The sequence below is a fragment of the Erpetoichthys calabaricus genome, chromosome 6 (assembly GCF_900747795.2).
Source record: "Erpetoichthys calabaricus chromosome 6, fErpCal1.3, whole genome shotgun sequence".
NCBI lineage: Eukaryota > Metazoa > Chordata > Cladistia > Polypteriformes > Polypteridae > Erpetoichthys > Erpetoichthys calabaricus.
In genome coordinates this window covers 3,212,555-3,228,951 of record NC_041399.2, presented here as the reverse complement: position 1 = coordinate 3,228,951, position 16,397 = coordinate 3,212,555, and the positions used below count along the sequence as shown (strand labels likewise).

Genomic DNA, 16,397 nt, shown 5'->3' with positions numbered 1-16,397 from the left:
AGTTCAGTTACAACAAACACGAAGCACCAAAGACATTTCTGTTTTTAACTCTGAATTTCCTCGTTTTTCCTTTTTTGTTCACTAGATGGCAGTAGAGCACCTCTTTTCTCAGCCATTGCAGTTGAGCCCAAATGGCCGCACATTGGAGCCATGCATCTGCTTAGGCTGGCTTCTTGCAGTCTTAAACCCCCAAAATGAAGTTTTGATTATTTTTATAGGCCAAGGAGAAACTATAAGAAAATTAAAGCAAAATCCAGGTCATGACAACCATGATACCCACCTTCTTCTTATTCTTCTTCCCTGTGTTGGTTATTTAGCATTTGTGAGTGGTCAATTGTTAGTGTCGCTTGCCTGCTCTTCTCATTTGAGTTTTAAGCCGGACCTTTAATCGTATCATCGAGCAACTGGACGCCCTTACAGTTCAGAGATCTTCACTCTGAGGTCGGCAACTGCTCGATTAAAAGTCTGAGATGCAGAACTCTCTGTGTAAGGCACTATATTACACAATACTGATGGAACAAGCAAGCGGATGGAAAAAAGAAAATGAAAAGAACATCAAGTTCAGTTAATTTAATAAGAAAATAAGTGATCTCACAAGTTTGTTTTGCCATTTTAAACATCAATGAATATGAAGTATTCAAAATCTATACAACAGATTGCACAGAAGACACAAATCTCAAAGGCTAAAAGATCAGCGCAGACTCAAACCAAATGCCCGGCACGTCAGCCGCTGCTCAGGCATTTTAAATTCTTGTTTCGTGGGCCTCCTCAGCTGCTCCACGTCAGTCTAAACCCTGATGGATTCACCACCAATTCAGCGTGGAACTTGACCAACACTTGGAACGATGATGAAGTGAAAGGAGCGATGTTGGTTTCCTGTGGAATAGAAATAAAGAAAGGAAAACACGTTGAGAAGGGACGGTGAGCGAGTGCATGAAATTATCTTTATAACAATAAGGCATGTATAGGCAGTGTGACGTAGTGGTTAAGGCTTTGGCCTTCAGACTCCAAAGATGTGAGTTCTAATCCCACTACTCACACCATGTGACCATGAGCATTGCATTTCACCTGCCTCTGCTCCAATTGGAATAAGAAAAGAAATGGAAGCAAGTGTGTCTCAAATGTTGTAAGTCACCTTTAATAAAGACATCGGCCCAATGTATACATTTAAAAAGAATGAAACCCTCGATATGTGGATGAGTTTTACAACAGGATGGGGTAAAGTCATTATGACCAGAGGACCTTTGTAATTTTAGTCTCGTCCGACTCACTCAAGTCAATACCTTTTTACAGGCTTCACATTCATGTCTCAGTAAAGCCTTCTGTAGTTCAGAGGTCTCCAGCGGTGGTCCAGCAGCACTACTGTGGTTGCAGGTTTTCATTCTAACACTTTTATTGCTTTTTCCTATACGAAGTGTAGGGTAAGAATTGGAATCCTCCAAAAATTCCATTTCAAGATTTTCATGAATCCCGATGTTTTAGACCTCCCTGAGTCTGAAAAATACCATTTGTGGAATTACGTCTGTGTGTCTGACTGTCTGTGTTTGTACGTAATCACAATAACTTGAATACGCTTTCATGTAGGTCAACCAAATTTGGGTACAAGCATTAGGTACAAAATGTAAATTTCTATCAACTTTTGAGCTGTTTCCACTAACTGGAAGTGATACTTTTTTATTCATGTATCTGTAGAGACCGATTTATTCAATTTTACTTTTATAATAATTGTTCAATATCTTATTAATTTGATTTGATTTGTTGTTGATGGTTCTTCAATGTAATTTGGACAGGACTAAAATGATAGAGACCTCCTCCAGTCATAATGACCCCCGTCTAAATAGGGCTTAGCAAAAACTTTCTTGCATTCTAGAGGGGATCTCCACTGTAACATCTCAGTTAACAGATCATCTCAAATTGTTTGCTTTGTACGCCCACGGCCAGCCATGACAAGTCACAAGAGGAACCCGAGGTTGACTCATTATAGCTTATCCGCCATCACACCTTAACCACAGCCAACAGACATGTTTTACCTCCGGCCAAAGGTAGAACATCAATCGGTAGAAGGCTTGAAAATGTCGGTAATGCATGATCACGATTGGCTCAAAGTCACAAGGCATGCACAAATGAAGGAGGTTGGCTCCTAAACTTTAATGTCCTGTTGGTTCAAAGGGTGTAGTAAAGAAACTCAAGACCAACATAAATATAGAAACTACCAGCATCTCACGGTCTCGGCCTCCTCATATATCTAGGAGACCACATTGCACTAAAGACTAACCATCACAAGATCTGATAGGACCACCTGACATCTTGGACACACTGAGTGCCTGGAATTGTAGTAAGAAGTCCTGCTGTCCATCCAGGTTGCATGGTGTGTTTTCCTCACCCACCTCACTTTGCTTTTATTCCAGGTTGGGAACGGGCACTGATAGTCGATGAACCACCTGGATTGGGACCCGAGTGCAGCGGGTGACACCTCAGCACCACATTGTGAGGTTTTGTATGGTGGCTTATTGGAGTGAAGGACCTGCTTGCAGGGCTAGATGTACATTAACGTCATACCCAGGATGGAGGAATGGCAGGTTAAGGGTCTTGCTCAAGGCACAAATAAAACTGAAATGTATGTAAATGTTCTTCTTCTTCTTTTGGCTGCTCCCGTTAGGGGTCGCCACAGCGGATCATCTTCTTCCATATCTTCCTGTGCTCATCATCTTGCTCTGTCACACCCACCACCTTCATGTCCTCTCTCACCAAATCCATAAACCTTCTCTTAGGCCTTCCTCTTCTCCTCTTCCCTGGCAGCTCTATCCTTAGCACCCTTCACTCATTATACCGCTCATCTCTCCTCTGCACATGTCCAAACCAACACAATCCCGCCTCTCTGATTTTGTCTCCCAACCATCCAACCTGAGCTGACCATCTAATGTCCTCATTTCTAATCCTATCCATCCTCGACACAGGAGTACATGAAAGTGTGAACCCGCTCCTCTGCTTGCTTTGTACTCTGCCTGGGGTGAAATAAATAAGTAAAGCAAGAGTGTCAAACCTTAAAGTGAAGCAAGTCACTTGAGCTTGAGACCTCTGATGTAAAGCGTGGAGACCCCTGATGGTGGTGGTAACCATGCGAGGCTGGTTAAGTTTATTTACAAAGATCTGAGGTCCAACAGTACAGGATATTCAGGTCTATAAACAGCAAAGGTCATAAAAGTGAGTAGAACCCTCCACATTGACTATTGCAATAGTTGTGTGTGAAGCACAGAAAGCCCCTTTAAATGGAACAATGGAAACCTAGAGGCTTTGTGTGGTGGACCACGCTGGGATCCATTTGAATGAATGAATGAGTGACTAATGGCAGTGATGAATTAAGTCCTAACAGAGTTGCCTCGATTGAAAGATAGACCGGCGCCCCCTGCAGGCCACTGTCTAGCCTTAGTACCTGTTACTGCCACAATTGATTCTTGTTCCTAAGTGGGACAGAAGACCAGTGGATGAATGGATGGAGTAAAGTGAGGGCGGCGCCATTTGAGTTTACTGTATTTCAGTTCCTTATTTTTTCCTTAGTTTAATCCTACGCCAACACTTCAGTTATTCAATGGTAAACTTTTTACAGGACGCCATGGAATCGCATCATCCATCCATCCATTATCCATCCCGCTATATCCTAACTACAGGGTCACGGGGGTCTGCTGGAGCCAATCCCAGCCAACACAGGGCACAAGGCAGGAAACAAACCCCCGGCAGGGTGCCAACCCATCGCAGGGCAGGAATCGCATCACCTGTTTTTTAATCATTTCTTTAATACAAAATCGCCAAGAACTAAACTTTATCCTGGCAGAGCAGTTGACAACTATGGATGGCACACATATTGGTCCACTGTTGTTGGCATCAAGAGGAGATGCCTGACACACACAGCCATGGGGTCCACTTACCAGTCCACAATATGGGCCCACGTAGCTGCTGCTCTCGTTGGGTCCGTCGAACAGCTTCAGGTAGTTGCTCACACAGTCGCCTGGGTCATCGATGCTTACAAAGGCAAAGGTGACTCTGACCACACGTCCAACTGGTGCCACGATGGTCCACTCACAGTCTGAGCCATTGGCATATGAGGCAGGGTAGTTTGGACTGGTGAAGGAACCTTGATCTCCGTAGAGGGTTCCTCCACACCCTATAAAAGAAGGAATCAAAACAAGAATGAAAATGGAAGAAAATGTCCAAACACAACCAAATCACTAGTTCTCAGCTTTATGGGAGGTTTAGCCCTCAAGGCTAATTTGAGGAACATGGCTCAGTAAGGGGGTCCACAATTTTGTAAGTGAATGCAGGTTTTGAACACGTACATTAGCAAGGTAACGGGGCGGAGCTTCAGACATAGATAGGAGGGGCAAATGCTAATAGACAAAAAGAAATGGTAAGGCGGAGCTTCAGACACAGTTAGGAAGGGCCAAGTCTAGCAGAGCAAAGGAAGGGGCGGGCTGGATGAGAGGAGGGGCCAAAATGAACAGCACACAAAGGAAGGGCTGAGTCAGCGCTTTACACAAAGACAGGAAGGGCCAAGGAAGTACTGGGGCGGAGCTTCAGGCACAGATAGGAGGGTCCATGGTAAAGAGAAAAAAGAGGAGGAGAGTAAGACAGATTGAGGAGGGGCCAAAAGAAACAGCAGATAAAAGGAAGGAGTGGAGCTGAGCCTCAACAGCGATAGTAAGGTCCAAGACAAGTAGCAGACAAAAGAAAGGCCAAGATGGAGCTTCAGACACAGACAGGAGAGGCCAGGGCATACATATGAAAGGAATGAATGGAGATGAGACTCAGCAGAGATAGGGAGGTCCAAAGCAAATAGCAGAGAAAAGAAAGGCTAGGGTGGAGCTTCACACACAGATGGGAGGAGCCAAGGCTAATAGAGACAAAGAAGGGCTGGGACAGTGCTTCAGATGCAGAGAGGAGGGGTGAATACAAACAGCACACAAAGGAAAGGCTGGGGCGGAGCTTCAGACAAAATTAAGAGGAGATAAATAGACTAAAGGACAGGCTGGGTGGAGCTTCAGACACAGATGGGAGGAGCCAGGAAGGGCTGGGACACTGCTTCATTTGCAGAGAGAAGGGGTGGGTGGAGCTTCAGACAAAATTAAGAGGAGCCAAGATAAGTAGACTAAAGGAAAGGCTGGGTGGAGCTTCAGACACAGATAGGAGGGGCCAAGGCATGCAAACAAAATGAAGGGCTGGGGTGGAGTTTCAGGCAAAACTGGGAGGAGCTAAGGTAAATAGACAAAAGGAAAGGCTGGGTGGAGCTTCAGACAAAATTAAGAGGAGATAAATAGACTAAAGGACAGGCTGGGTGGAGCTTCAGACAGATAGGAGGGGCCAAGGGATGCAAATAAAATGAAGGGCTGGGGCGGAGTTTCAGGCAAAACTGGGAGGAGCTAAGGTAAACAGACAAAAGGAAAGGCTGGGTGGAGCTTCAGACACAGATAGGAGGGGCCAAGGCATACAAACAAAATGAAGGGCTGGGGTGGAGTTTCAGGCAAAACTGGGAGGAGCTAAGGTAAATAGACAAAAGGAAAGGCTGGGTGGAGCTTCAGACACAGATAGGAGGGGCCAAGGCATACAAACAAAATGAAGGGCTGGGGTGGAGTTTCATGCAAAACTGGGAGGAGCTAAGGTAAATAGACAAAAGGAAAGGCTGGGTGGAGCTTCAGACAAAATTAAGAGGAGATAAATAGACTAAAGGACAGGCTGGGTGGAGCTTCAGACACAGATGGGAGGAGCCAGGAAGGGCTGGGACACTGCTTCATTTGCAGAGAGAAGGGGTGGGTGGAGCTTCAGACAAAATTAAGAGGAGCCAAGATAACTAGACTAAAGGAAAGGCTGGGTGGAGCTTCAGACACAGATAGGAGGGGCCAAGGCATGCAAACAAAATGAAGGGCTGGGGTGGAGTTTCAGGCAAAACTGGGAGGAGCTAAGGTAAATAGACAAAAGGAAAGGCTGGGTGGAGCTTCAGACACAGATAGGAGGGGCCAAGGCATGCAAACAAAATGAAGGGCTGGGGCGGAGTTTCAGGCAGAACTGGGAGGAGCTAAGGTAAATAGACAAAAGGAAAGGCCGGGTGGAGCTTCAGACAAAATTAAGAGGAGATAAATAGACTAAAGGACAGGCTGGGTGGAGCTTCAGACACAGATGGGAGGAGCCAGGAAGGGCTGAGACACTGCTTCATTTGCAGAGAGAAGGGGTGGGTGGAGCTTCAGACAAAATTAAGAGGAGCCAAGATAAGTAGACTAAAGGAAAGGCTGGGTGGAGCTTCAGACACAGATAGGAGGGGCCAAGGCATGCAAACAAAATGAAGGGCTGGGGCGCAGTTTCAGGCACAACTGGGAGGAGCTAAGGTAAATAGACAAAAGGAAAGGCTGGGTGGAGCTTCAGACACAGATAGGAGGGGCCAAGGCATACAAACAAAATGAAGGGCTGGGGTGGAGTTTCAGGCAAAACTGGGAGGAGCTAAGGTAAATAGACAAAAGGAAAGGCTGGGTGGAGCTTCAGACAAAATTAAGAGGAGATAAATAGACTAAAGGACAGGCTGGGTGGAGCTTCAGACAGATAGGAGGGGCCAAGGGATGCAAATAAAATGAAGGGCTGGGGTGGAGTTTCAGGCAAAACTGGGAGGAGCTAAGGTAAATAGACAAAAGGAAAGGCTGGGTGGAGCTTCAGACAAAGATAGGTGGGGCTAAGGCATACATATGAGCGGAGTCTCAACAGAGATTGGGAGCTCTAAAGCAAATGGCAGAGAAAAGAAAGGCTAGGGTGGAGCTTCACACCCAAATGGGAGGAGCCATGGCTAATAGAGACAAAGAAGGGCTGGGACAGTGCTTCAGATGCAGAGAGGAGGGGTCAAGGCATGAAAACAAAATGAAGGGCTGGGGCGGAGTTTCAGGCACAACTGGGAGGAGCTAAGGTAAGTAGACAAAAGGGAAAGGCTGGGGTTGAGCTTCAGAAACAGATAGCAGGGGCAAAGGGCAAAGAGCAGACAAATGGAGGTGCTGGAGTAAAGAATTTTGCTAAATTTCATTTTCAACTTTTCATGGATTTGCTTACCATTGGGCGAGGAAGTCCATGTTATTTCAAAGCCATTGCGTGCCATTGAAAAGTCACTCTTAAAATAGAGATAAAGCAGGTTGCTCCCAGGGAAGACAGGATTAGGCAGGGTGCTGCCACAGTACTTTCCAAGCAGAGGGGCAGAGGCGTCGCTGCCATTTCTGATCTGAAATAGAAGTGAAATGTGAAGGTCAGTTGAGATAGCATCCTGAGTGAGTTCTGCTCTGTCTGCATGCTGGCACACCCTCAGTCCTTACCACGGATCCCATTCAGCCACTGCTCTGTATTTGCCCCCAACGGAACTTTAGGGGTCTGCTGTATATGCGGATTTGTCATCTAACCCCTCCACTGAACTGAGTGTTCCTGGTGATGGCACAGCAGAGCGAGAGGGGGATCCTGGAATATTCCATTAGTTTCGGGTGCTGCTCACCCATTTTTGCACCCCATGGAGTAGAATGTGACAGGTTTGATTCCTGCACTGAACACTACACTGGTGTCAGAGTCAGGATTTCTAAATGAATACAATGGTCATATTGGCCTTGATGTTCTTCTGCCAAGAAATGGAAACAAAGCACACGACTGCACTAAGGGAACCAGGAGAGGACAACGCTGCTGAGAAATGGACCAAAAGTTGCAAACCGTGAGGTCAATAAATCAAGGCGTCAAAAGAAAAACACTAAACCAAATTACAGTCGGAGATCGGAAGCAGCCGGATTGGGAACTACAACACTTCATCCCAAAAGGTACACGGAAAAGATTTGTTTGATTAACCGGTTTGTCGCACCCCAGTGGTTTAAATATTAATAAGCTATCGACGCAGCAAGCTATGACTTCTAGGAAACGATACCCACGTTACAGCAACAAGAGGACAAAAATGGAAGGAACCAATTGAATTATGGGAAAAAAAAAACAAATAAACAAAACGTGAAAATTTAGGAACTTGTTCAGCTGGAATACTGAATGACCCAGTCAGTAAGCGCAGCAGCATCAGAATGCCTCGCAAAATTGAAGAAATAAAGGATTTCTTGCTCACTGCCAGGAGGAAAGATGCCAAATCTGTTAAGATCAAGAAGAACAAAGACAATGTGAAATTTAAGGTGCGCTGCAGCAAATACTTGTACACATTGGTCATCACCAACAAAGAGAAGGCAGAGAAACTCAAGCAGTCCTTGCCCCCAGGTCTTGCTGTGAAGGAGTTGAGATAAGAAATGTGTACATAATTTGAGTTTATTCTAATAAAATGTCTAAAATACAAAAAAAAAAAAATTAGGAACTTGTCTAAAATGAAAAAGATAAAAATAAAAAACAGAATTGGACTCAATTTGACGATTTGATGAAAAGAAACCACACAGGAAGAGGAATGCAAAACAAACTGTAAAGCAATCCTGTCGTGGTTTGGCCAGGGTTTTTATTCGTGGCTTTTTGTAGTCTGTTAGATGTTAGTTTGTACATTTCTGTGATTACTTATGTCCTTGTCATGATGTGTTGCACATTATTTGGTTAATCTGTTGTGTTTTTAAGATGTTTAGTTATGTGCCCTGTCACCTTAGGGTAGAGAATCAGTGGGCGGGACCACTGTGACATCACCACTGAGAGCCCGCCCTCCCTCTTTATATTGAGGTGGAGGAATTGAGTCCCTCAGAGCATCGTTGAGGTTGCTGAGGTGTGTATTCACATTGGGTTTTGGTTGCAGGTTTTTGTGAATTTTTGCTTTTATTTGTTTGGATTTTATTTTTGGCCTACAGATTAGGGCTTCCTTGCTTTTTAGGAAAATCCCTTTTGCCTTTGTTTCTCCTCCTGATTCTGTAATTAGAATGGTTTTCATTGTCTCTTTCTGAGATAGAACAGAGAGATGGCAGATACGCCCGAATATCAAACTTTACAAACACCTGACAGAGAAGACAGACGTCCATGAGGGGGCAGAGCATCTGAAATACAGCAGAGAGCCTCCTAGTGGCCCTTGGCAGTGCGGCACCTCCGGACAAACATACAAGACAAACCTCCAGATAGTCGTAGCTGCATGACGTGTGAGACTCCAAGTCAAAGGCGTCAAAGAAGAGCGAGATGGAGCTGTTGAGGGGCGCTCGCAGGACGATGGTGCACTCGATGTTATGAGGGTAGACGTTAGGCCAGCCGGGGCTCTTCAGGAGGCCAAATGTTTGGTTGTACTCCCGACTGCAACCTGCAAAGCAAAAGAGAAGATTCTGTCAGAGTTCACTGGCGCCAGCCATTTTCATTTCTCGTGATGGGAGGATGTTGCACTTTGGTTGAAAATATGTCTGCAGCCATCTTCTGGTGTGACTAGAGTAGATATTTTATGTTAGGCTTGAATTTTACAATTTCTGTACATATAAAACGGTATGGATACATTTTATATGTACAGTATCTCACAAGAGTGAGTACACCCCTCACATTATTGTAAATATTTTATTATATCTTTTCATGGGACAACACTGAAGATATGACACTTTGCTCCAATGTCAAGTAGTCCGTGTCCAGCTTGTATTACAGCGTAAATTTCCTGTCCTGTCAAAATAACTCAACACACAGCCATTAATGTCTAAACCGCTGGCAACAAAACCGAGTACCCTCCTAAGTGACTAAGGTCCAAATTGTGCCCAATTAGCCATTTGCCTTCTCCGGTGTCATGTGACTCGTTCGTGTTACAAGGTCTCAGGTGTGTTACATTTGGTGTTCTCGCTCTCACACTCTCTCATACTGGTCACTGGACGTTCAACATGGCACCTCATGGCAAACAACTCTCTGAGGATCTGAAAACAAGAATTGTTGCTCTACATAAAGATGGCATAGGCTATAAGAAGATTGGCAACACCCTGAAACTGAGCTGCAGCACGGTGGCCAAGACCATACAGCGACAGGTTTAACAGGACAGGTTCCACTCAGAACAGGCCTCGCCATGTCGACCAAAGACGTTGAGTGCCCGTGCTCAGCGTCATATCTTTGAAAATCGACGTATGAGTGCTGCCAGCATTGCTGCAGAGGTCAGCCTGTCAGTGCTCAGACCAGATGCCCGCCACACACGGCATCAAATTGGTCTGCATGGCCATCGTCCCAGAGGGAAGCCTCTTCTAAAGATGATGCATAAGAGTTTACTGAAGACAAGCAGACTAAGGACATGGATTACTAGAACCACGTCCTGTGGTCTGATGAGACCAAGATCAACTTATTTGGTTCAGATGGTGTCAAGCATGTGTGAGGAGTACAAAGACAAGTGTGTCTTACCTACAGTCAAGCATGGTGGTGGGAGTGTCCTGGTTTGGGGCACTGGGGAGCTACAGTTCATTGAGGGCACCATGAATGCCAACATGTACTGTGACCTACTGAAGCACAGCATGATCCCCTCCCTTTGGAAACTGAACATGGTAACGACCCCAAACACACCTCCAAGATGACCACTGCCTTACTAAAGAAACTGAAGGTAAAGGTGCTGGACTGGCCAAGTATGTCTCCAGACCTAAACCCTATTGAGCATCTGTGGGGCAGGTGGAGGAGCTCAAGGTCTGTAACATCCAGCAGCTCCGTGATGTTGTCATGGAGGAGTGGAAGAGGATTCCAGTGGCAACCTGTGAAGCTCGTGTGAACTCCATGCCCAACAGAGTTAAGGCAGTACTAGAAAATAATGGTGGGCACACAAAATATTGACACTGTGGGCACAAGATGGGCATTTTTCACTTAGGGGTGTACTCAATTTTGTTCCCAGTGGTTTAGACATTAATGCTGTGTGTTGAGTTATTTTGAGGGGACAGCAAATTCACACTGTGATACAAGCTGGACACGGACTAGTTCACATTGTGTCAAAGTGTCATATCTTCAGTGTTAATAATAATAATAATTTATTACATTTATGTAGCGCTTTTCTCAGTACACAAAGCGCTATCCACACAGGGAGGAACTGGGAAGCGAACGCACAATCTTCTACAGTCTCCTTACTGCTGCTGTAGCATGAAAACATATAATAAAATATTTACAAAAATGTGAGGGGTGTACTCACTTTGGTGAGATACTGTACATGTAAAATCATCATCATGTGACTTTTGGGGGTCAGAGAGCAGGGTCAGCCATTGTACAGCACCCCTGGAGCAATTCTCAGGTTAAGGGCCGTGCTGAAGGGTCCAGCACAGCCCCCCCCTATTTATCTATTTATGAATACATAAGTGGAAAAGACGTGACAGGGGACATATTTCACTTCAACACATTTCAAACTAGCAGGATCAGTTTGTCACTGTCTGTCATTGTCCAATGTAAGGACGGCCGTGATGTGACGCAGACCATTGGAAAAGCACACATGAAAAAGATCATGTGATCAGGGCCATCGTCACAGCATTATAGGCCCACCAGGCAAAGCGGTGCACTGGCACTCCTATCTAAGCCACAACCTACAGAGATTAGCATGGGGACGCCTGGCAACTGCCCAGCGTGCCCACGCGTTAAGACAGCCCTGCATGTCATACACAGAAGCGGCACATTTTTCAAATGAATTTATGAATGACCAAAACAGATTCCACACATGCAAAAAACGTGCAAAATAAGGTCAGAAATAATCAGAAATGGATTCTGCCCATAACTGGTTGATAAACAAATAAGCGGGTCCCGGAGCGTACAGACTCCAAATGGGTGCGGATGAAGGTCTACATCAACCAGGACCTTCACGGTCTCCCCTTGGGTTTGCACCATTTGCTGATTTGTAAGTGAAGCTCCTAATGTGAGCATTGACCATCAGAATGGAGGACATACCTGCTATCTGGTAGGTCAGGCTGAAGCCGTTGCCAGGCTGGTACTCATCAGATTGAAACGTCATTTGAAGCGTCCGCCCGTACGAGTAGAAGTCGGGAATCCTAGTGTCCACTCCGCAGAATCTGTGGACCTGGCCATAGTCACCCTGAAAATCAAAACATAAAATGAATGTCCGAGCGAGTCTGCATAAGACGGGACAATGAAATGGAGGCCCAATGCAAGAGTGCTTGGGGAAGAATATCAAACATCGTGAGGCAATGGGTGCTGCTATAAAAACTATAGTTAAAACATCATGGCCGTGCTTCTCCTCCTCATTAACCTGATCTGAAATTAGGCCGAGTACAACTGAGCCCAGCAGATGAGAGCACCCCACATCTGGCCCTCTATTCTGTATTATGGAGGACAAGCCTCAACGGGGTTTTGTCTGGACCTTGTGGTCCAAGATTGAAGGGACACCTGGAGCCACCAGGGAGTTCTAGGAGGACGCTCTTCCTGACTCTAGACATGATCTGAGCATTCAAACCAGAAGTAGTTGCTGCCAGCAGCCAAACTGCACCACCTACACTTCAGAAAAGGTCATCCACCTGACACCAAGCAGGTTCAGGCCCAGACAGTACTTCAGTGGGACACCAACCAGGATAAAGCTTGGGTTGCTGTAAAAATGGTGCCATCCTTCAGATGAGATATTAAAAATCAGGGTACTGACCCTCTGTGGTCATAAAAAAATCCTTGAGCATCCTTCATGAAGAGTAGGGTGTATACCAATCTCCTGGCTAAATCGCCCACCTCAGCCTAGTCATTCTGCCCCCCTAATTATCCCCTGTCTCTTACTGGCTATCTCACCACTTCACCACCTGACAGGTAATGTGCGGTGAATGTACAAGAACAAAAATGGCTGCCGTCACATCATTCAGGTGGGTGCTACACATTAATGGCGGTTGAAGTAGCTCCCCACTCACTCAAGCACTTTGACTAGTGAGAAATAAATGTAAAGAATTATTATTATTATTAAGAAGGCACATAAACTCCTTGTGGCCTTAGGTCTACTGAGTAGGTGACAGCAGAAGGAAAGAGGGAGCAACGTGCTGAGAATGTTGGAAATTGTGGATTTCCACTTGGGATTAATAAAGTATCTATCTATCTATCTATCTATCTATCTATCTATCTATCTATCTATCTATCTATCTATCTATCTATCTATCTATCTATCTATCTATCTATCTATCTATCTATCTATCTATCTATTATATAGTGCCTTTCATCTATCTATCTATCTATCTATCTATCTATCTATCTATCTATCTATCTATCTATCTATCTATCTATCTATCTATCTATCTATCTATCTATCTAGGAAGGTCCAGGAGGTGTTTGAAACCTGAGAAGACCTAACAGATGGCAGCATATCTGTTATCCCTTTGCCTTTTTGTGGATTACTTTGCCCCCTTGTGCTCATCCTTCCTTGTTTGACGTGTGTTTATAATAAATTGTCCCAGTACGAGTGTGTTCTGTGATTCAGGAATGACTCAAGAGTACCCCCTACAGACCACAAGTGGAATGTGCTGCTTCATCAGAAACAGAGAACGCCATATAGCCCCTCCATTTTCAATGAATGTTCTTCAAGGCAGCAGTTCCTTAAGTTTCCCTGGCAGTAGGTGTAAAGTGCCTGTAGGGGGCGCCAGAGAGCACAATTAGGCACACACCCACAGGGAGTCTTGTATGGGTGTGTATGTGTGGGCACAGCGGGAAGGGGGAGTGAAAGGAGGGGGGCTAAGGGGGCAGAGGGGAAGCTGCTGCCATCATTAATGTACTGGCGCCCCCTGCAGGACCCACTGCTGTTGGTGCCAAGGACCTGGAGAAGCTCAAGGCTGAAGGTGAGATTCCAGTTGATTTCATTTTTGATTTTTTTGTCCATCTGTTCATTTATATTTATCAATCAATTGATCGGTACATTTATGTATTTATTTACCACTGGCCAGTCTTTAAACTCCAAGTAATCCTGGGCACAGTCCTGACTGGGCTGCAGATGGAAGTACTGGATGACCAGCTTGACGTTCTCTTGATATGCGGCGTCGATGACCCAGCGGCAGAGCAGAGAGTCGGGGTACGCCCCGGGATAGTCGGGCGATGAGATGGTCTGTGGGGAGCTGTTGGCATAAAACACCCCACCACATTGTGCTGGAGAAAGAGAAGAGCAAAGACAAGAAGTAGATTAAGCAGCGGCACTCATCAGAGAATTGTAACACTGGCCGGTGATGGAATACACGGAGAAACCTTTGATATCACCTCCAACGCCTTTCGTTAGTATCCTTGTGTGTCTGAACCTCTCCTGACCGGCACTTGTGCTCTCGTAAAGCCTGATTCTCAAACTCGGCCATTTTAAGATGCCTAGCTTGTCTCCTTTCCACTCTGCCCAGAAGGAGGCGCCATTTGTGCTAAGAGTGAGCGGATCTTATTGGACGGCCAGGGGCCTGATACTTTGTTGCTCTGCTCAAGAGGCGATTTACTTTATTGCCTTAGAGATGTGATTTTTGTTTTGGACTTTAACCCTTTCGGCCCTGGATTTTCTGTTTTTTTTCGGAAAAAATATTTTGTAGGGATATTCTACCTTTGGGGTGTCTAGAAAGCTCAAAAATGAAAAAAAAACAAAAAATGATCACTATTATAAATATTTATTAATATTATTAATAATACTTCAGGAAATAAAACTGAAAGTGGTGTGCACAGTCCAGAGGTGTCCATTTTCACTTCCGTGTTTTGTGGACTGTATGCCAGTCTCTCCAGTCTGCACTAATAGTGGCACTCGCCCGTTTCCAATGGCTTTACACAAATGGCTGCATATAGGATGTCAGGGCCCAAAGGGGGTCCCAGCTTTTCCTTTGTGCCGTGACCTGTCATTCTGGCACTTGGCCGCAGTCTGAATGTGTTTTCTTTACTGATGAGAGGCTTCAATCTCGCCATTCTGTCATAAAGCCCATGGTTGTCCTTCTGGGAGTTCCCCCCATTTTCACCCAGGCTCTCTGGAGCTCAGCTGGAGTTATCATCGGGTTTACGGTCACCTCTCTCATTCAGGCACTTCTCCTGTGATTGCTCAGTTTGGCAGGGCGCTCAGCTCTAAGCAGAGTTGTGTTTGTTCCAAACTCCTTCCATGTAAGAATTGGGAAGGCCACTATGCTCTTCAATGCTGCAGCCATTCCTCCGATTTGAATCACAGCACCATCCTGTCTCCTTCGACCTCCTGGCTTGATTTTTTGCTCACTTGCCAGGACCTCCGACAGACAAGTGTGTGCCTTTCCTAATCCATCCATCCATCCATTTTCCAACCCGCTGAATCCGAACACAGGGTCACGGGGGTCTGCTGGAGCCAATCCCAGCCAACACAGGGCACAAGGCAGGAAACAATCCCAGGCAGGATGCCAACCCACCGCAGGACACAAACAAACACACCCACACACCAAGCACACACTAGGGATAATTTAGAATCTCCAGTCCACCTAACCTGCATGTCTTTGGACTGTGGGAGGAAACCCACGCAGACAGGGGGACAATATGCAAACTCCTCGCAGGGAGGACGCGGGAAGCAAACCCGGGTCCCAAGGTCTCCCAACTAAGAGGCAGCAGCGCTACCCACTTTGCCACCGTGCCGCCCCCCTTTCCTAATCCGTCCAATCAAATGAGGGCAGGGGGCAGAAACTTCTCACTTATGACCAGTGGGTTAGGAGGCACCTCAGCCAAAGCCAACACTTGGCTCAATGTGACAATTCAGTTCTTTAACTTTTAATAAATTTGCAGAAATTCCTCAAATTCTTTTGCTTTCTCATTCTGCAGTATTAAATGTTGCTTGATAAGGAAAAAAATGAATTTAAAAATATATTACAAGAAGTCTGCAACCCAAAAAAATGTGAAAAAAGTGACTAGAAACTCAACTTCAGGTCTCTCCACGTTATGAAAATTCATTCATTTCTGAAAATCTCTTCATAATGTGAATATTTAAGTAGTGAACCGTTAATGTAACCTCCTTAGTGTTGTGTTTAGCCCCACAAAAATGAGCCAACAGTAACTGAATTTTTTACAATAAAACAAAAATGTCATTCTGTGCTCATTCTGTGTTCATTCCATTGCGTGTTCATCTCGGAGATTCATCGGTTTTGGATAACTCCCCCCAAATTGGACGCTTGTGACTACTCACCATCGATGGCAGCGTATGTGGCAATGAAGCCGCTCTTGACTATGGAGCCGTCTGAGATGAAGCGCGCCGTCAGGAAGTTGCTGCTGGAGACAAAGGTCGCTGGTACATCTGAACCACAGAAGGTGCCCACTAGCGGGAATTGTTCACTGTCGCCATCGTAGATCTGAAAGGAGAGAGCTGAGCTGACAGAGGAACACACAATCTTACCATCTGACGGTAATCCAGCAAGTCAAACTGCTGTCGTCATTGTGGCCGCTGGCTAAGAGGTGACGTTATTAGTAGTGAAGTCAAATCATCAGCATTCATTTGGTGTTAATAATTCTACTAACAAACAATTTTACTATCCACCCATCAATCCATCTCTCCCTCCCTT

At 45.4% G+C, this 16,397-nt stretch overlaps 2 protein-coding genes across 2 annotated transcripts in view; one reads left to right on the top strand and one right to left on the bottom strand.

The window, feature by feature from the left end:
- Positions 1-536: 536 nt before the first annotated feature.
- The window catches only part of cubn (cubilin (intrinsic factor-cobalamin receptor)), a 291,472-nt gene continuing 275,611 nt past the window's right edge, over positions 537-16,397 (bottom strand). Inside the window, exons 61-67 of the mRNA XM_051929225.1 lie at positions 16,025-16,187; positions 13,805-14,013; positions 11,836-11,980; positions 9,081-9,262; positions 7,081-7,246; positions 3,927-4,162; positions 537-876 (exon numbers count right to left, since the gene is read on the bottom strand). Coding sequence (XP_051785185.1) covers positions 769-876; positions 3,927-4,162; positions 7,081-7,246; positions 9,081-9,262; positions 11,836-11,980; positions 13,805-14,013; positions 16,025-16,187 — 1,209 coding nt within the window. The 3' untranslated portion in view covers positions 537-768. The remainder of the gene's footprint in view (positions 877-3,926; positions 4,163-7,080; positions 7,247-9,080; positions 9,263-11,835; positions 11,981-13,804; positions 14,014-16,024; positions 16,188-16,397) is intronic.
- On the top strand, positions 8,017-8,346 carry LOC114653186 (60S ribosomal protein L38-like). The gene has a single exon (XM_051929316.1). It carries the CDS (start codon positions 8,073-8,075, stop codon positions 8,283-8,285), a length of 213 nt encoding a protein of 70 aa, XP_051785276.1. The 5' UTR covers positions 8,017-8,072; the 3' UTR covers positions 8,286-8,346.

Bases quoted from the DNA above. Each gene is read 5' to 3' on its own strand.
- LOC114653186 (XM_051929316.1), top strand. From the start codon at position 8,073: ATGCCTCGCAAAATTGAAGAAATAAAGGATTTCTTGCTCACTGCCAGG.